The following is a 21340-nucleotide window of genomic DNA, read 5'->3' on the forward strand; positions in this document are numbered from 1 at the left end:
ACGGTAGGGTCCAGGCTTTCAAGTAGTGTTTCGTTTGAAGGGAAAAACCAAACAGTGTGTTCCCATTAACAGTAGGTCAGACTTTACATCTGTTCCCTAAGAGTTCTTCAATCACACCAGTAGTGGAACTCCGTTTCAAAACCTAAACGCGCCCATAGGCAAATCTTTTAAGAGGCTAGCAAATAGGCACACCACCTGAGAGCTTTGACAGAAAACACATCAGATAGTCACAGTTTACTCTATCACTCCGCGAATCGCTGCATCTAGGATTAGAAGTACCTCCAGCAAAGTTTGAATGGTCCTATGACTGCATTGTCAAAAGCTACAATTTAAACTTCTAACAGGAATGCTTTGCTTGTGGTCGTGTGCTATGCAAAACATAGAAAAATTTCATTTCGTAGGTTGTTCCTGCGCAGGAATGTGATGCCACAATTGGCAGACCTTTGCATTTTTGTCCGCTGTTGTGTCCGAAATTTACCAGGAGTGTATGGGGAGTCTCGCAACTCGTACGATTGAAGAACTCTGGTGTTCCAGCAGGGCTAACGGGCGTTATTTCTTGTTGCAAACTTTCAATGGGGCTAATGCGGGGGCTGCTCTTCCCTCCCGCCGACACCACTGTAGCAGTCTGCGTCTGGACCTGGAGTTGGAGAAACGCGAGCTGCAGGACAAGCTAAAGGCCGAGCTGGAGCTCAAGTCACGGCTCCCCCAGGCATACGACCCGCACTGGCTGGAGCTGCAGCGGAGGTATGCGGCTGCGGCGGGGCTGGGAGCGGCCGGGGGTGCACTGGGGGCCGCTGCGGCGGGCATGTCCCCCTTTGCACTCTACGGGGACCAGAGAGACCGGCTGGGTTTACCCCCAGACGACCGGCTCCACCCGGCCGCTGACCGCCTCGCCCTCGCTGCCGCCGATCCCCTGCTGAGGTAAGCGGGCTACGACGCCAACTTTTTTAGACCCCTTGCCGAATGAGAGTGCTTTCTTGTCTTGTGAAGATGCTAAAGCTGTAGTCACTTGAAAGACCAAACTGCGATCTGAGCACGCAGATTGCATATTATTGCATGACTGTACTTCACTCATTCACGTGGCGCTCGTTTGGTCCATGCAATGCAATCCATGAGATGGAGACCTAAAACATACGTGTGATGAAGCATCCTTATAAGAGCCGATAATGCACATCTACATCACGTGGTTATTGTTAGTGTAATGCACAAATGTCGAATGGGCAATAACTTCACTCAATCGGACATTATTGTAAAGCGCAAGACTAAGTGAAAGCATAGGGTATTTTCTCGCATATAACCGCTTCTGCATACAATCTCCACCCCCACTACTAACCACAGATAATTTTACCCTGACTGATAAACAATGCACAAAAGCTGTGCCAAATGTCAAAAGAGGAAAGGAAGGAAGCGACACGCATTGTTACGTCTTTCCTTCAGTGTTTATTTTTTTTACTTTTAACATGATAAATCTTTACCATATTTCAAGGACCTTGAAAATGTTTGCTAGTCTAACTTCTAATGTATCAGTGTGCTTGTGGACAATGCTCCTTGCATTTCTGACATTTCTTTTTGTTTGTTTTTGTTTTTTGCCCTCAGGTTGCAGATGGCAGGTGAGCTGCACGCAGTGCCCCTGACGCATGCGCACGCCCACACACACCTGCACCTGCACCCCCCTCATCATGACCCGCTCTCGGCAGCAGCTGTGGCCATGGCGATGCCCCCCGGTGGGGAGCCCCCTCCCTCGGCCGGGCCGTACGGAACCGGGTACCCGCCCGGTGGTCCAGGTGCAGCACCCCCAGGGAGTGCTGGTGGCCCTCCTCGAGGTGCGCCGCACGGACCACCGCCGGGTGGCCCACGGCCACAAGACCTGATGCACCCTGCTGCTGCTGCTGCGCTTATGCGTTCTTCCTACGAGGAGCAGCTTGCACATCAGGTAAACCAACCTGTCGTCAACTCCACTCCCATCCCGCTATGGCATCTCTGTAGCTAGGCTGTGTCTGTGCAGTTTGGTCCACAATACAGGAAACTTAGTAAATGGAAATCTCTTGAAGGGGGTTACTTTTGATGGGCAACCATTTATGTATACCGTAATTACTCGAATCTAACGCGCACCTTTTTTCCGGTTAAGCGAGTTCATAAATCGCATGCGCGTTAGAATCGAGTACGAACAAAAAAATTATGGCCAATCTATTGCCATTGGCAAATCCAAAATGGCCGCCCCCTACGTGCGTCGGCATGGCGCGTCGGCCATTTCTGCCTATGTGTTTCCCATGTGCGACACTTCGTACGTGTGCTGAGGAGTTCGTCATCTAGTAGCACATTAGCATCGACGGCGTGGAAGGGCTGACTCCAAAAACCCGAGTGCACCACGATGCCGCTTTTAAAAGAAAAGTCATCGCGTGTGCAGAAACGGACGGAAATCGGGCCGCATCGCGGTCGTTCGGAGTTCCCGAAACGTGCGTGCGGGACCGGCGGAAACAAAAGCAGAAGATTGTCGACAGCAAAGCTTCACGCAAAGGCTTCAGTGGACCACAGCAGGGTCGGTTTCCGCAAATTAAAGAGCTGCTCGGCGAGTATGTGTTTGAGCAGCGAGCGGCACAGCGGCCCGTGACGACAGAACTGCTCCAAGTGCGGGCTATGCAATCAGTCTTAGAAAAAGGTCTAATGCGGAGCCAGTTTAAAGCGAGCAGGTGTTGGCTAACTAACTTTATGAAGAGGAAAGGCTTTTCCCTCCGAAGGGGAACATGCATATGCGAATACTTTTGCGGAGGAGTACGATGAAAAGCTTCACAGTTTTCAGAGGTTCGTCCTAAACTTGCGGCGCAACAACGGCTACCTGCTTGGGCAAATCGGGAATGCCGATCAGACGCCTCTTTACTTCGACATACCTGGCACCACAACCGTCGAGAAGGAGGCGAAGCAAGTTCGTGTGCTGACATTAGTCCACGGTAAAACTACAGTGATGGCAGTGCTCTGTTACACATCAGATGGGCACAAGCTTCGCCCGTACCTCATATTTAAATGGAAGACGCTCCCAAAAGGAGTCGTTTTTTCGAGTGGCGTGATCGTGCGTGCCAGCGAGAAAAATGGGTGCGCGTTGCAATCAATGTCATACTTTTTTCTTTTTTCGCGGTGGAAATCGGGTGCGCGTTACAATCGAGGGCGCGGTAGAATCGAGTAAATATCTGAACGAAATTTTCACAGTTTGTGTATTGAGATGTGCAAATTCTAAAAATGTAGTCAATCTTTTTATACATCAAGTAGTCTCGAAGATACTCCACAATCAATGTATAACCTGGGTTCCTTGTTTGGGGCCTAATTAGCATCTAAGCAGGAAGCACCAAAACATTGGCGACAGTCTAGAAACAATGTAGAAGTCTAAGGAGTGCAATATGCTATAAATCAATTTCCTGGGCCAATTTCGACAAGTTAGAGGACATCAATGTTTACAAAAAAAAAAAGCCACCTTCACACATCATGCATCTGACCCATTTAAAAAACTTTTGATCTGTATATTGCCTTCAAAATAGGCATATTGCATACTGCATGCATTTATATTTCAGGCAAAAAAGAATTATTATGATACCGTATTTACTCGATTCTACCGCGCCCTCGATTGTAACGCGCACCCGATTTGCACCGCGAAAAAAGAAAAAAAAAACGTAAGACATCGATTGCAACGCGCACCCATTTTTTTTTCGCTGGCCCGCACGATCACACCACTCGAAAAAACGATTCCTTTCGGGATTGTCTTCCATTTAAATATCAGGTACGGGCGAAGCTTGTGCCCATCTGACATGTAACAGAGCATTGCCGTCACTGTAGTTTAAGGGGGGGCGCGGCAAGTAAAGTGCCGATTTTGGTCAAAATATGCGATTTTCTGATTTATTTTTTTTCGTAATCTTCAGACCTTCAACTTCCTTGTTCTAAAATATTACAGCGAAACGTGCGCTACAAATCCCGCAAATAGTGTTTTTGCCGAGGCTAGTCGCCGAAAAGTGCGAAAAAAAAGCCCCTGAAACGGTGTTGTTCACGCCGCACAAACGCGCCAAGTTGTTGACCGTGGGCCGCCATTTTGGTAGCTTTGGAAAGAGGAGAAAGCCGGCTTCCTGATGGTCGCGGTCTCGTATTTCGCCGAGTGAAAATAAAAGCGCGAGGAGCAAGTAAAAAAACGAAAACGAAGAACGGCAATTGGCTGCGCGGGTCACGTGGTAGCAGGCGCGACCTCTTACTGGTCAAAGCTGCGCCGCGCACCTTTGGCAACCTTGGAAGCGCGAGCGCATCTGCGGCCGCCGTGTCGAGAATCATCCGGCGTGCGCTTCGTTTTTTGCCAGTTTGCTGTTTTTGTGATAGTTCGCGTGCTTTTTTTTACCAAGCTTTGTTTACATCGGTGGTCTCTTCTGAGTGCTTGCTCATACTGCGGTGCTATGTTGCCGCAAAAAAAGTTCCGGAGCGTCCACAAGTACGGCAAGCGTCGGAAAGCTTGGAACAAAGGGCAGACGACTGCGGCTGCCGTCCCAGTCGCAGTTCCGGACGGAGCATGCTCTTCAAGCGTCACGGAGCCTCTACTCAGACCCTTCGCTGATTGTTGTGAGGCCGAGAGTGTGGAAGGTGCCACATCGTCGTATGTCAGACCGCCGGATGCCGTCGACCGTGATGGACGCTCTCGCAAACCCGCTTGCGGTGGCACCGCGTCGGCAGCCGTTGCAACTCCGGGCGTGCGCGCGTCGAACATTCTATCGCGAGTTTCGGCCCAGATTCCGAGCAGTGAAGAAATCGCGCAGCGGGCGCAGACAAGGCGGGATGTTTTGGATGCCGTAGCATCGAAGTCCGCTTCAAAGCGGAAGCTCGAGCTTCTGAACGAAGGCTGCGACGAAAATGACGGCGGTAAGGACTCCACATTCTTCATTGTAAATAAGAAGATGCTGAACGGTCTGCTTTCGTCAGTAAAGTGCAACAAGTGTGACGAAGGGTCGATACGCCTCGAGACTACGCACTGCCTTGGACTCGCAGCGAGGATGGAACTTTTTTGTGACAATTGTGGCAGAGTGAACAGTGCGTGGTCGTCCCCGAGGTGCTCCGGGCAACAAAAAACGAACCCCTTTGAGGTAAACGTGCGTGCTTTGAGGGCTGTGCAGTCAGTTGGCAGAAAACAATCTGCCATAAATGACATTTTTTCTGCGATGGACATTTCGCATCGAGCACTGCACCACAAGTCCTACCAGAGACTGCAAAGGAAGTACAGCCACCCTGCCACCACATCAGCTGCCACCCGCATTGAAGCAGAAAGTGCACAGAAGGTGCATGACATTTACAAGGACCTAGGAGGAGTGCCAGGCAACATTGACGTCATTTACGACGGCACGTGGATGACGAGGGGGCACAGAAGTCATATTGGCGTGGGCTGTGTAATCGAGCTGTACACAGGCTTGGTCTTGGACCACTGTGTCCTGTCCAACTACTGCCAAGGCTGTGCTGTTGGCCCCAAGCCTGGTGACGACAACTATGAGGAGTGGCTTGAGAAACACAAGCCACAGTGCCAAAAGAACACCGATGCTAATGCAGGCCAAATGGAAGTAGAAGCAGCTAGGATCATGTTTGAAAGATCGTTTACCAAGTACAAGCTTCGATACATCAATGTGCTCTGCGACGGTGACAGCCGTACGTACCTTGCCCTCACGCAAGACAAGGTGTATGGCTACATGGTGATTAAGAAACAGGAGTGTGTGAACCATGTGAAAAAAAGAATGGGCACTTCCTTGCGCAACCTTCTTGATGAGCACAAATCCAAAGGCCGAGGACTGAGCATGGGTGGCAAAGGCCGGCTGACGCAGGGCCTGATAAAGAAGTTGACGAATTATTATGGCTGGGCCATTAAGAGCCACCCCAACGATGTTCCTGGCATGGAGAGGGCCATCATGGCCACTTATTACCATGTAACATCCACAGACCAGGATCCACACCACAACCTGTGCCCAAGTGGGACTGACTCCTGGTGCCCGCACAATCAGGCATTGGCCAAGGGAGAGCCGCTGCCGCCTCACAAACATAAACTGCCCCCTCACGTGCGAGTGGCACTGCTGCCAATCTACAAGCGCCTCTCGAACAAAGAGCTCCTTGAAAGGTGTGCGCAGGGAAAAACCCAGAACGCTGTGGAGAGTATGAACAGCCTCATTTGGTCACTCCAGTCCAAGAGCCAGTTCGCCTCCCTTCGAAGTGTGGAAAGTGCAGTTGCAGATGCAGTCTGCCGTTTCAATGGTGGCTGCAAGAGTGCGCTGCAAGAGATCACTGCTCAACTGGGCTTCAATCCAGGAGACTGCTCTTTGCGGCGAGCAGCCGAAAAGGATGCCAAAAGGGTAAAGAGGGCTCAAAAGGCGCATTTTTCCACGACAAAGAAGCGCAAAACTGGGTTGCGCTCTACAGAGGCCAAGGCCACAGCATCTCAGGATTACTGCCCAGGAGGATTCTGAGTGTTTTAGGCATGTTGTGAACTTCCAAACAAGAGTGAACTTTCAAAGTCAGTTTTCTCAACTCTTGATTTTCGCCTATGTGCCTTCGCTAGAACATCTGTCATTTTCTAACAAAGACTGATAGAGTCGTTCCGTTTTTTGCACTAGGCTCAGGAGGCCTTTAGCAGTGCAATAAAGCTTTATCTCTCTTCTTACTCATCATTTAAAATTTTTAGAACACATTTTATAATTACTGCGATGTGTGCGCAAAACAACATCCATGTTTTAAAAATTTTATTTATGGTTACAAGAACTAGAAAAATCAACTAATAGCTTCTTTGCACAAGTTGATGCTTTGGGAACATAATAATATGAAAAAATAATTTCATTTAGCAATAATTATCTCTTTAAGTGTGAAGAGCATTAATTAGTATAATTATGCTTGTAACTCAAAAAGTACAAGAGGTATTTGAAAACGGTTTTCATATTTGGAATCCTCACAATCATCCACATACACACACCAAATTTCATCACAAACAGTACATTAATAAAAAAATTAGTTTTACTTGCCACGTCCCCCCTTAACCGTGGACCGATGTCAGCACGCAAACTTGCTTCGCCCCTTCTTCTCGACAGTTGTGGTGCCAGGCATGTCGAAGTAAAGAGGCGTCTGATCGGCATTCCAGATTTGCCCAAGCAGGTAGCCGTTGTTGCGCCGCAAGTTTAGGACGAACCTCTGAAAACTGTAAAGCTTTTCATCGTACTTCTTTGCAAAAGTTTTCGCATATGCATGTTCCCCTTCGGAGGGAAGAGCCTTTCCTCTTCATATAGTTAATTAGCCAGCATCTGCTCGCTTTAAACTGGCTCCGCATCAGACTTTTTTCTAAGACTAGTTGCATAGCCCGCACTTGGAGCAGTTCTGTCGTCACGGGCCGCTGTGCCACTCGCTCCTCAAGCACATACTCGCGGAGCAGCTCTTTAATTTGCGGAAACCGACCCTGCTGTGGTTCACTGAAGCCTTTGCTGTCGACAATCTTCTGCTTTTGTTTCTGCCGGTCCCGCACGCACGTTTCGGGAACGACCGCGATGCGGCCCGATTTCCGTCCGTTTCTGCACACGCGATGACATTTCTTTTAAAAGCGGCATCGTGGTGCACTCGAGTTTTTGGAGTCGGCCCTTTCACGTCGTCGATGCTAATGCACTACTAGATGACGAACTCCTCAGCACACGTACGAAGTGCCGCACATGGTAAACACATAGGCAGAAATAGCCGACGCACCATGCCGACGCACGTAGGGAGCGGCCATTTTGGATTTGCGATGGCAATAGATTGACCGTAATTTTTTTGTTAGTACTGGATTCTAACGCGCATGCGATTTATGAACTCGCTTAACCAGAAAAAAGGTGCGCGTTAGATTCGAGTAGTTACGGTAGCTCGAATGGAACAGAAGTTATTTTCTCTGCCAATTGGCAAATGTTCTAAAATTGCTGTCCTCAGGAAATTGAAAAAATAATATTGCCGCTCCTCCGCGTTGCTTTTGCAAGCCAAATCTCTTCTCTACCCCCTCCGGCATCCAACCAAAAGGTCACGTGCGCATGACGTGCCCGAACAAGCCCAAGTCCTGTGCATGCGTGCAGCGTACTTTTTTTTTTTTTTGCTGTTGTTGTTGTTGTTTGTCAGTGTCTACTGCCTGTATCTGCTGGATGTTTTGGAAACGCTGGCTTAGACGCGGTAGAATAGATGAGCACAATGAGTGCGCGAACGCGTAGGAGTGTTCCATGGTGGTCCTCTGCTCGATGCGCGGACCGCGGGGACACGAACGCATGCAAAACGCTGGCACATTAGCCCGGCACCTTGTTGCTATTCACGGGGACAAAAAAGAACGCTCACATTCCCTTATTGTGTATCGTTATTTATCTAGAGATTTATTAATCTCTTCAAGCAACAAATACATAATCTACGCATGTTCTGTTACCGTATTTACTCGATTCAACCGCGCCCTCGATTGTAACGCGCACCCGATTTCCACGACAAAAAAAAAAAGTAAGACATCAATTGCAACGAGCACCCATTTTTCTCGCTGGCCCGCACGATCACACCACTCGAAAAAACAACTCCTTTTGGGAGCGTCTTCCATTTAAATATCAGGTACGGGGGAAGCTTGTGCCCACCTGACGTGTAACAGAGCATTGCCGTCACTGTAGTTTTACCATAGACCGATGTCAGCACGCGAACTTCCTTCGCCCCCTTCTTCTCGATGGGTGTGGTGCCAGGCATGTCGAAGTAAAGAGGCGTCTGATCGGCATTCCCGATTTGTCTAAGCAGGTAGCCGTTGTTGTGCCGTAAGTTTAGTACGAACCTCTGAAAACTGTGAAGCTTTTCATCGTACTCCTCCGCAAAACTTTTCGCATATGCCCGTTCACCTTCAGAGGGAAAAGCCTTTCCTCTTCATAAAGTTAGTTATCCAGCACCTGCTCGCTTTAAACTGGCTCCGCGTTAGACCTTTTTCTAAGGCTAGTTGCATAGCCCGCACTTGGAGCAGTTCTATTGTCACAGGCCGCTGTGCCGCTCGCTGCTCAAGCACATACTCGCAAAGCAATTCTTCAATTTGCAGAAACCGACTCTGCTGTGGCCCACTGAAGCCTTTGCGTGAAGCTTTGCTGTCGACAGTCTTCTGCTTTTGTTTCCGCCAGTCCCGCACGCACGTTTCGGGAACTCCGAATGACCACGATGCGGCCCAATTTCCATCCGTTTTTGCACACGCGATGACTTTTTTTTTTAAAAGCGGCATTGTGGTGCACTCGAGTTTTTGGAGTTGGCCCTTTCATGCCGTCGATGCTAATGAACTACAATATGACGAACTCCTCAGCACACGTACGAAGTGCCGCACATGGGAAACACATAGGCAGAAATGGCGACAGACCATGCCGAAGCACGTGGGGGGCGGCCATTTTGGAAATGCCGATGGCAATAGAATGACCGTATTCGTTTTTTTTTTTTTTTTCGTACTCGATTCTAACGCGCATGCGATTTATGAACTCTCTTAACAGGAAAAAAGGTCGCATTAGATTCGAGTAATTACGGTAATTAATTTTTGCCATGTCACGTGCCGTTGTTGGCAACATCAGAGCATAGTAGTGTACGGAGAGGACCAATGTCACTGCATTGCCGTGTACGTAGCGCCATTCATATGCGCACGTTATGCCCTCAATCGCAGGGTGCACGCCCGCAATAGGAAGGGGGAGCAGCGTTCACCTCGAAATTCGACCCATTTTGGCGGCGCGAAGCGCTGCAAATTTTGGCAGACGTGATCATGAACATCTCATCTACACATTGCACTTGTTAGCTCAAAATTGTCAAACCTGGCGAGTGGCCCCCAATTTGTGCGTTATTCCATTTCATTGTGTAATTTATCATAAGAAATAATTTTATCTATTCAGATTATATATACTAGCTGGGTTCGATACATGATGCGAAGACCGTTGAAGGTACCGTTTAGCAGGGCTTTTTTATTTCTTTTCTGGCTATGCAGATCAATGCAGCCCAAGTGGCGGCCGCCCAGCAGCAACAGCAGCAAGAGCAGCTGCAGCGGCAGTTCCTGCTCGAGCGTGAGCGGCTTGCCCACCTGAGCGCCCTGGGCGCAGCTCATGCAGCCTCGGCCCACCAGGCACAGGCTGCACAGCTGCTGCCCCAGCATGAGGAGTTCCTACGGTGAGCATTGTGCTGTAGACACAGCTCTCTGTGGCAACGAAGGGTTCACAAAAGTGTCTCTCCTATCGTACAGAGCATGCCAATTGGATCGATTACTCAACCAGTGCAAACTCTCTTCGTGCTTTACGAAGGGCCTTCAGCATGCAGAGAATGGGCACAGACTGGTACCTCCAGTGGTTTTGCATATGCCAAAGTATGCAGGAAGCGTGATCACTACATCAGTGACACCACTACCATTGACACCGCAAATTATCTTCCAGAAAGTCCGCTCCTAGATACTGCCACTTTTTCTCAGTCGCATCGTTTATGTACGTTATGCAGAGGTTCCATTTAAATAACTCGATGGGGTTCTATATTATACAAGACGCTTATTTACATTTTTTACCACCGAGCTAGGGAGTCGAGAATCTATGGTCGTTCATTGTTTGAAAGGTTTCTGTGACTGCCTCAGACCACTCTCTGTCTGGTTTTTGTGACTGCCTCAGACCACTCTATGACTGACACAGACCACTCTCTGTCCGTCTCTCGTTAGCCGTACCGACCGGTTTAGCAAGAGCCAGTCTGGTCCTGTCAATCATCCCATTTTTGAAACACATATGCAGGGGTCTCGGTCACCCAGCCTTTTCCGTGGCAAGGCAAGTGTCGGGCAGAGAACCCGCAGCGGTTTGGGCAAATGTGACGATCTTAAAATATGAATGAGCATCATGGAGTGGTGTGGTACACATTAATAATTTGAATACCCAAGTAAGTTTTTGTCTGGCACAAAGCTGAGACTATGAAGCTATATTTATGAGCACTGCCATATGTGCCTAACTCTGTAAATTTAGTGTTATTGCCGAAATATCGCTTTGAAGTTCAGGCAGATATATACTGTCATATACAGTGTCGTATGTATTTAGTGTCATTTGTAGTGCACTGAAGCCACAGGCACGAAGATTACAGTGGAATCTCGGTAACTTGAACTCGAAGGGGCCGGAAAATTTGTTCGGATTAATGAAAGCTAAATAAACGGAGGGCTCTCCAAGCAGTGGCGCATGTGCATTGAGCTAACACACGAGGGGGAAGTTTAAGACTTACATTATTCACAAATCGCAGGACATCCGTTATAAATTGAAGTAATCGGTGATGCGAATCTGCACACGTTTGCCTTGCAGCAAGTCAATCGATTTCGCATGCAGCTTGCAAAGCATTTCTACTTAGACTTCAGCATTCTCCTGGCAAGAGAAGTTGCACGCGAAAATGTCCAGCGCGGACACTTTCCAAAGACGACAACAACAATTGCTGTGTAGCAGAGCCTCCCGCTCTCCGCTATGCATCCCCAGCATGGCCAGCACGTGATGAGATAGGAGGAGAGCGTCCCCACGTGGAGAGAAACAGATTGGCATTTTGAGAAAAAACCAACACTCCACAACAGCTTTTTTCTTTTTTTTGCTCTCTTCCCGTGCGTCGTTGAAAGGAGAAGAGTTACGTGGCAGGGAAGGGAAAGGGGGAAGCATGGCACCTGCGCGTGAGAGACCCCCCCTCAAGTCGCAAAGCCGTGCTCCCACAAGGGGCAAGGGCTGCAGGAGATAGTGCCTTTTTCCTTTCCTTTAACCACATAATCATTCAAACCAGCGACAGCTTTCTTTTTTTTTTTTTTTTTTCCTTTCTCTCTTCACGCGCAGGAGCGGGGTCTTTGCGTTGCAGGGACGGAAAAGGGAGAAGCATGATACGAGCGCATCGCAGATCGGCATTTGAGAGAGAGTAAACATTCCATTGCAGCCTTTTCTTTCCTTTACATTTCCTTCGAGGTCTCGCAGGTGCCGCGGCGGAATTGGGCGAGGTGCTGAGAGAATTTTCGGAGCGCGGTATGTTGGCATTAAGGAGGGACACCCCTCTTAAAAAAAGCTTTTTTATTTGTGGGTACATTTTGATCAAACTTACATGCTATGCTTACATGCTATTTTGCTATGCTTATTTTCCAATATGCAATTACGTTTTCTCTACAACAAGTACTTTTCAAAATATCGAGAAATTTGTGTTTTTTAATTGACTAATTGGAAGTTAAATTTCCCCTTTAATGCTGGTTGTCATCAAAGCCAGTGGCATACGAAAATGATCCTGTGTTGTCAGAGCTTGAAGTGGTACAAGAATGAATGTTTTAGAGTGATTTGAGCCAAAGTTGCAGCATGTCGAACATTTGCAAGCAAAGGCTTCAGTAACACTTTGGAGCAATTATTACTTTTGGAAAACATGTCTCATGCTATTTGTTCATATTTTAGGCCTACTGCAATCTCCATTTGTCCCCTTTTCTAACAAAACTAGAATCAATGCGATAGGATAAGTATGACCAGAGATATCGTCACTCCAAAACTACATGATGATCAAAAACGCAGTTTTGAGAAAAGAAAAAAAATTCCAGACAAATTAGAAATGATTATGGAAATTACTTCAACATTCAGTGATTGATACACAGTTTCAATCAGACAATAATGAATATTTTACAATTTTGAATTAAATTAGGGCATCTCAAAATTTACTTCTAAAACCCAATAATACTTTCTAAAATGATCATTTTTATAAATGTTCTTCAATGATATGTAGCGATATACTAGTCCTATTGCACTTGTCGATTCACCACTTTTCTGACAAAAATAAGAATTATTGAGACTGGTTGAGTAGAACCAGAGATATTGTTGTTCCAATATGACACAATCAGAAATGCCACTTTGGGGAAACAGGTAAAAAAAAATTTATTTACACACTTTGCCTCCAAAGAAAAAGTACCTCAAAATGATCCAGGGGAGTAATCGGGATGCATTTTGTCATGGTGACGTTTGTCCACTGCCTTAGTAAAGCCAAGTGATGCTGCCCTTCTTTTTTAACAGAACTTGTGCTACGCCACATGTCCTTTTCTCTTGCCCTGTTGGACCCAGTAGGTGTTATGTCCACATTCAATTCTGCTAGCACGGCCGTAGCAGCGTGCTCATTACCAGCATTAAAACGCAGCACAGCCTCTGCTACAGCTGTCTGTACTGCAATCAACGACCAGTGCTGCTCTTTTGCCAGTAGGCTCCAGATTACCGAGCGGAAAGACTCATTTGAGTTCTGGGTCTTTCCCCTGAGGCATCCTTGCAGCAGTCTCCTCTCCGACAATCGCTGGTAAACCGGCACGAGAGCTGCAGCCATATCACTAGTCATATTATATTTGTGCTTGGGCTCTGGCTCCCCTTTAGCCTTTGCTGCGTTGTGGCGGCACCAAGATTGCTCACCAGTTGGACACAGTTGGTGGTTCGGGCAACTGTCGGTAGAGGTGACGTGATGAATGTTGCCATCACTGCCCAGCTCATGGCTTCAACATCACCTACGTGCGATTTTAGCACTCGCCCATAGTAGACAGCCAACCTGTCGATCAGTTCGGCAGTCTATCTCCCTTTGCCACCAAGGCTTCGTTTGCCTTCCCCCTTGTGTTGTTGCACTAGGTTGCGTAGTGCAGTACCCATACGTTTTTTGACGTGGTTTACGCAATCCTCCTTCTCCACTTCAAAGTATCCATAAATTTTTGCTTCTTTTATGGCGTTTTATGCACGGCTGTCACCATCGCACAACACCGTAAAGTCATGCCGCTGAAGTGATCGTTCAAACAAAATTTTGCTGGCTTCTGCCTCTATTTGGCCACACTTGCAGCTTGAATTTTTCTGGCACTGGTGGCTTGACTTCCAGATATCATAGCCCTCACTGCCTGGCTTAAGGCCGTTCTCACAACCCAAACAAAAGTTGGACATCACATGGTAGTCAATCACGTATCCAGTAAACAGTTCGACAACTGTTCCAACACCAATGTGAGAGGAATGCCCCCTTGTCAACCAAGTGCCGTCATAGCACACGGCTAGAGCCGGCGCGAAGAATGCCGTCGTTCTTGGGCGGATCGCTGTGGGTCGCTTGCTGATCGCTTGTAGAGCTGCACGATGGCATGCCCGCATCTTGCGTACCACTATCACCAGCGCTGACGATATCGGATGCACCGACACCGCGAGTCGCCTGCTCGTCGGTTGTAGTGCCTTTGTAGAGCGGACCGGTATCGCCTCCATCGCCGTTATCGGGCGCCGAAGCAACGACGGCTGCTTGCTGATCGGTCGTGGCAACCCGTTAGGTCGTGCCGTTAGCTCGTTTTTTCATTTTGGCTCGTCTTCGGCCGAACTGATACACCGAATGATGCTTTTTCGGTCCTCCAGGCATGTTCGTCGTATCACCGTAACCAAAGTCAAAATAGCGCCTCGAAAAGCCAAGTTTTCAAAGCCAACGCCCTAAGCCAATCAGACGGCGCCATTTTAGCCATGTGATCTCAAGGGGCCAATGACGTTTTACGCGTATTTTTTCTTTCTTTTTTATTTCAAGAGGTGGCAAGCTCAGTGTTGCCCGACCGAGCGAGAAAAAAAAGCCAAATACGAGAGCTTTTCAACTATACAGTCGAACCCGGTTATATCGAACTTGCCAAAAAAAGTTTATTAGTTCGATATATGGCATAATTCAATATAGGCCCGGTACAGGTTTTGACACAAAGGCACATAACAAACTAGAAGAAAAGTACTTTATTAATATGGTGGCTTACTTGCGTGCCCTACTGTGAAACAAAGTAGTCCCGGATTTTTATCTGTCTCAACGACTTCGCTGCCTGCGACAGCACGCACGCCTCCACGTTGTCCAACGTGTCGGAGCAGCTGAGGCCGCAACCTTCCACATTCAAGCAATAGCGCCGGACCAACATAAGTGCACTAATCACTTCGGAGGATATAGGCAATGGGCCGTCGTCGATTTCCATATTGCTGTCGCTTTGGCTCGTGGTCGGCGCGACGTCTGCAATGTAATCCTCATCCTGTAATTGACCCATGCTGGGGACATCATCGTCCGCACTGACGAACTCGTCGAATGTCGATCCGGCGATAGCACCCGGGAACTCTGCCAGCTCGTTCCAAACTTCGGCGGAAACACCTGCGGTGTCTTCAGTGCTGTCAGAATTTGGGGTGTCATCATCAGGATGCGGAAGCCGGCATGCCTAAAGCAGTTCTGGATCGTCTCCTTGACATCTGCCCACAATCTGCTCAACATAGAAATAGCTCCCAGCAAGTCGATCTTAAGCTCCCTGCCGACACGAAGCTTCTGCAGCAGCCTCTACACCAGGCGCGTCCGATAGCCGGCTTTCATTGCGCGTATAACTCTTGATCCAGTGATTGCAGTACAGACGTGTTCGGGGGCAAAAAACGCAGCTCGATGTTGCTGAAGGTCATACTGCAGAGGTGCGATGAACAATTGTCCACGAGCAGGCACACCTTGCGATTTTCGCCTACCAAATCGTCATTCCATGACGATAGCCATCTGCTGAAAAGCTCCCCGGTCATCCACGCTTTTGAGTTTGCTCGGTAGGTAACTGGAAGTGACAGCGCATTTCGAAAACACTGCAGTGCCGTGCTTTTCCCGATAACCGGAGGTCGAAGCTTTTTCGATCCGTCTAAATTAGCTGCCAACAGCACGGACACACGAGCTTTGTTTGCCTTGCCGCCGCTTGTCTTGTCGCCACGACACGCAAATGTCTTGTTTGGCAACATTTGCCAAAATAGAGCGGTTTCATCCACATTCAAGATATCTTGTGCTCTATATCTTGCTGCGATATCTCGCCAGTTTTCCTCGAGCCATTTTTCTACGCTGTTCAGGTCCGCCGCTCTGCTTTCACCTGTAACAGCTTTGCCAACGATGTCGTGCTGTTCTTTGAACCGCTGAAGCCAGCCTGAACCGCCTTGGAAATCATTCCTGCCAAGCAGAAAAGCAAGGTCCTTGGCTTTCTGCTCGATCATAGGGCCGGACACCGGGATGTTTCGCGACCGAACGTCCACAAACCGCTTGTAAATGGCCGCTTCAACATCTTCGTACACAGCAGCGCGCACACGTCGGGCACCTGGCCTTTTGTCTGACTTGGCCCTGAAGTCTGCCTTGTTCTTCAGGATAGTACTCAAGGTGCTCCTTAAAATTTTGTTTGTGGCGACGACGTCAGACTTCTTTTCACTGCGCTCAACCCGATTGATGATTTTGAGTTTCGCGGCGAACGGCAAATTTTGCCTCTTTGCGCAAGCGATGATGACAGCGCGCCAATACAGTTCACAGAGCACCAACAGGCAACATCACAGACCACGCTGAATCGGCAGCAGCAGGCACACAAGCATAAAGAAAAAAAAAATGGCGCTCACTTCTACCGCCTCCGCGCCTCAAAGAAAGCACGGCGGCCTCTGATTGGCTGTAAGCGCTGCGATCGGCCCAGGATCATTTCTTGGAGGGGGGTGTTCGCCCGCGCACAACCGGGTCTAACCAACTTTTTCTAGGGTGGCGCTGGCAGTTTTCTCCGCCTCCACGAGGGAAAGCCAACTTGCTGGGGCACTTTTGAGGCACATGGAGTTTGATATATCAGTTGTTGCTATTTTCGTTCGATAAAACAGTAACTTTTGCTATATATTCTCAATGTAAACTTACCGTGTTTAGGAATTGTTCGATATATGGGATAATTTGATATAAACGGGTTCGATATAGTCGAGCTCGACTGTACCAAAATGGCCGCGTTCGAGCGGGCCGTTCACGAGTTACAGGCAGTCGAAATAAGCGCGGTTTGTCCTCAATTTAAAGGGCTGGGGGTGTGCCAACGCATCTTTAATTTACTGTTACACCGTTAATATGCGGTATTCTGCAACTAAAATTTGCAGACAGGTATGCGATGGTAGAAAGAATACAAAAATGACACTTTTGAAAATTCAATTTTGAGCAAACTTTCGGGTCCCAAGAGCCATGTCTCCCCTTAACCGTCGGAAGTCCTTGAGCATTCAAATTACCGGGTGTTTTCGCCCATTGCAATACACATAGCTTTGACGGAACCTCATCGTGGGTTCGATTTGACCGGAAATTCGAATTAAGCGTGTTTGAAATAATGAAATTCGACTGCATAAGATTTCTGTGCACTATTTATCACTCTCATGGCAGCTGAACAATCGCAGTTCTGGAGCATCCCCTGGCAAATATAATGCAGTCAAACACGGGTATATCGAACTCGAAAGTTATCACCTTGAAATTTCCTTGTAGAAGTATAGAAATTCGCACATTTATATCGAACGGTATTTTTACCCACCTTCGGATATATCGAACGCCACGCGAGCTGGATTACGCGCTTTGGCACGCGCCCTTCCGCGATCTCCGCGCGAGTTGGAAGGCGCCAAAACCCACAACGCATTAAAAAAAAAAAGGTAAGGGCGAGAAGGCTCGGAGTGCAGTCCCTAACTTGCAGAACGGCTTTTTTTTTTTTTTTTTCGTTCTTTCTCTCTCTTTCTCATGCTTGCTCCTCCGCAGACCCGTCGGGTCGGCTCGGAGAGCAGGAACAAAGAAACCGATGTCTCCTCCTTTCGCCTTCTCTTTTATTTTTTTGTTGCTGTTTTGTGAGTTTTGATCAGCCAACCACAGCTCGCTTCTTTTGCCGTTGCCCTCAAAGGTAGCGAGCGCTTCATTGCATTAGTTGTCCCGTCGCCTACGTACCACCACTTGTGCAGCACTCCTCTTTTGCATGCGTCGTGTGCGAATTCTCGTTTTCGTGTAGCTATGGCCAGCGTCAAGAAGCACAAGACCCTTGACTTTGCGACGAAGTTGAAGGCAATTAGCGTGTTGAGGTGGGTGAGAAATGTTCAATTGTCGCGGATGACTTCGGTATACCACGGAGCACGCTGAGTACCTTGTTTAAAAACAAGGCAGATATCAAGGCTAAGGTGGTAGAGCCGCGAACGTCAGGAGCCTGTCGTGTGTGCGCTCCTGTCCACAGGAATGTAGAAAAGGCACTCTATGCCTGGTTCTTAGAAGTGCGCGCTGAGATTATTCCGGTGGGTGGCCCCATGCTGATGGCCAAGGCCAAATAGTTTGCCGCTGCACTCGGTGAAGACAGCTTCGCCGACAACACCGGGTGGCTTCACCGATTTGAGCAGCGGTACAACACCATTGGGAAAACCATTTCTGGCTAAAGCGAGGCTGTCAGCACCCAGGAAATCCAGCAGTTGATGACGAAGGAGTGGCCGGAAATCTGCTAAGTTTTTTCCTGCGGAGATCTTCAACGCCGAGGAGACCAGTCTCTTTTGGCAAATGTTGCCGAGCAAGACTCTCGACGTTCGCGATAGTACTGATCACAGAAACAGAACGCTCACGCGTTCTGCCCCTTTGTTCCGTGCGTGAGCGTTTTGCTAACAGCCAACATGGATGGGTCTCGGAAGCTCCAGCCCTTTGTGATCGGAAAAGCAAGGTTACCACGCTGTTTCGAGAACTGTAAGCAGCTCTCTGTCCGCTACGCCTCAAACAAGAAGGCGTGAATGACGCGTCAGCTGTTCACAGAATGGCTGCAAGCATGGTATGTCGAGCTGGGCAAGTCGGGGCGTTGCGCTTGCCTTCCTTTGGACAACTGCTCGGCCCACCACATCACCTGCGAGCTCAAAAACATCGAGCTGAAGCTTCTGCCGGCCAACACCACTGTGAAGCTGCAACCGCTTGACCAGGGCGTCATCAAGTCCCTCAAAGTGGGCTACAGGAGGCGACTCCTTGATAGGCTGCTGATCAACCTCCGCATGGGCCCTGAGCGAAGCTGTCAGCAGCCAGGACATCCGCAGGTTGACCTTCTTGGTGTCATGCAAATGATAACAGGTGCCTGGGGAGACGTGAAGACGAACACAGTGGTGAACTGCTTCCGCAAGTCGGGCTTCGAGCCCTGCCGCGCTAGTCTAGTGGCTAAGGTACTCTGCTGATGACCCGCAGGTCGCGGGATCGAATCCCGGCTGCGGCGGCTGCATTTCCGATGGGGCCGGGAATGTTGTTGGCCCATGTGCTCAGATTTGAGTGCACATTAAAGAACCCCAGGTGGTCGAAATTTCCGGAGCCCTCCACTACCTCGTCTCATAATCATATGGTGGTTTTGGGACGTTAAACCCCACATATCAATCAAGTCAGGCTTCGAGATGGCAGAACTTGTGGAAACTGGTGAAGACGGCGACGACGAGTGCATCGACGTGTTTTTGCAAGTTGTCTTTCCTCTTCCCGGCCGCATTTCCACATGAAGTGTGCGGACAATTTAGTCAAAGCGGACTGCAATGTCCAGGCCGTTGCGAGCCTCGCTGACAAGGACATCGTAGCTGCGGTCGCAGGGACCAAGGATGCCCAGGCCGACAGCTCAAGTGACGAGGAGGATCGTTGGGATGAGGCACAGGCTACACGCACGTACTCCGCCACTGAAGTGGCGGCATGATGGGAACCAGGCTGTTGCACCTGGACTGCCTTGAGAAGATCGAGACTGATGTCCTCAACTTCATTTCAAAAACGAAGAAGCAGGCTAAGATAAGTGATTTTTTTTCTTTTAAATAAGTGATCTTGTTGTGGGGTGTGTGCGGAACCGTTGTCATTCTTCAATGCGCTGATTGTAGGTGATAATCCGCTACAGGTAAGCTCTCGGGGCCTGTATTTTTTATATTGAATTTTTTATATAACGAGCTGAATTGCGATCCTCTTCGAGTTCGATATCCGTGTTCGACTGTAGAAACTTGTCATTGTGGGCACCAATAAACTTATGTACTTGTCGCAGTGTGGGCTGTGTTTCATAGCAGTTTTTGTGTTATTGCCTTTCATCGTCGCTGACATTGGTGGTAGGTAAGTATTTGAAACTTTCCAACTGCGAATCGATTATTGCTAGGCTTTGCCAATATTAAATTTCAACTTCAAATTGAATCTGAATAATGAAAACGTCATGCAAATAGTACAACTACAGTGGAACCCCTATTACACGACTTTCGGGGGACCATGCAAAATTATTGTAAAATCGAAAAACTAAGATTATGTGCAGTGACACTCAGCTTTGCCCAAAAAATGGGTACAGACTACCAAAAACACCTGAATAAGCCCACAGCACGACCTTGTGCCACTGCAAGCTAGATCGATGTAATTATTCTTGTTAGTGGTAGCTAATGGCAGCATTACTTAGATGAAAAGGTGCGAGCGCATATTTATTTTTAAACGAAAAAAAAAAAAGATTGAAGTCGACGTGCATCTTTCTACCAATAAATGAAGTCCGAAAATTGCCTGCACGTGAACACGAAACCAAAACCGTATTGCCAACAGCCTTCTGCCAGAACCGCCAGACACAGTGTCATCGCTATCACATAATAGAGATGGGCCACGAGGTTGCGTAGAATGTCTTCGTGAGTAGCTGAGCTGCGCGAGTTGCAATTTGTTGCCTTGTGAAGTGGAACTAGTGATGCCGTTCTTATTATGAACGTTGGCGTCAAGCGAAAGTAATCTTGCAATGAGAAAACAGCTGCGCAGTGCTGTATTTTGACCAGGAAAAGTTGATTAATAGATATGTGGGGTTCAACATTCCAAAACCACCATATGATTATGAGAGGCACCATAGTGGAGGGCTCTGGAAATTTCGACCATTTTGGGTTTTTTAACGTGCTCCCAAATCTGAGCACACGGGCCCACAGCGTTTTCGCCTGTCCAGGAAAAGTGCACGGACAGTGCACAGAAAAGGTGAAAATACAGTCGAACGCCGTTTCAACGAAAAATTCACGATTTTCCGTCATCAGTCCGTAGGAGTCAATGCATAAATTAAATATTGTCATCACAATGAACACTTTCTTCTGCTGTCCCGCTTTTACGAAATTTTACGATGCAATTCCAGGCTCAGATATTTATTGCTATACAGTAAACACATTCTTTAACACTTCGATGTATTTTCAAAACATGAAAATATGTCGAAGTCTAAAACACACGTTGGCACCACCAGAAACCACCGCTCGCTGTTCAGCAAGCATGGGCGCCGCCATTGCTTGATAGCAATGACAATGAGGCTGCCCTGCTTTTGCCACTGGCTTGCTTTTGGGCTGCAGATTATCTGAAGCTGAAGCTCAGTCGCTCAGTTCGTGGTTTCCTTCACGCAGCTGCTGGGTGGATCAACGGAACAGTGCCTTTTCCGTTGCCAATGTTTATGAATGCGTTTGCGCTTGGTCAGTGTAGCAACTGATCCGAGCGACTGTTCATGCACATCATCAACAAAATTGGCTAGCTACGAGTGATGGATGATAAGAATGGCATAGAATAAGGCAAAACTCAATGCTTCACGATGCCCTGCCTCCATCTC

General features: G+C 48.2%; 1 protein-coding gene across 5 annotated transcripts in view; it reads left to right on the forward strand.

The window, feature by feature from the left end:
- LOC119175773 (uncharacterized) overlaps positions 1-21340 on the forward strand; it is an 84542-nt gene that overhangs the window by 53195 nt on the left and 10007 nt on the right. For 3 of the 5 annotated variants that reach the window (XM_075885280.1, XM_075885283.1, XM_075885282.1), the window contains 3 exons: positions 622-921; positions 1597-1933; positions 9983-10161. In XM_075885280.1, the coding sequence (XP_075741395.1) occupies positions 622-921; positions 1597-1933; positions 9983-10161 (816 nt within the window). The remainder of the gene's footprint in view (positions 1-621; positions 922-1596; positions 1934-9982; positions 10162-21340) is intronic. The other 2 variants (XM_075885285.1, XM_075885281.1) reach the window with 2 other exon arrangements.

This window comes from Rhipicephalus microplus, unplaced genomic scaffold (assembly GCF_043290135.1).
Source record: "Rhipicephalus microplus isolate Deutch F79 unplaced genomic scaffold, USDA_Rmic scaffold_108, whole genome shotgun sequence".
Taxonomy (NCBI): domain Eukaryota; kingdom Metazoa; phylum Arthropoda; class Arachnida; order Ixodida; family Ixodidae; genus Rhipicephalus; species Rhipicephalus microplus.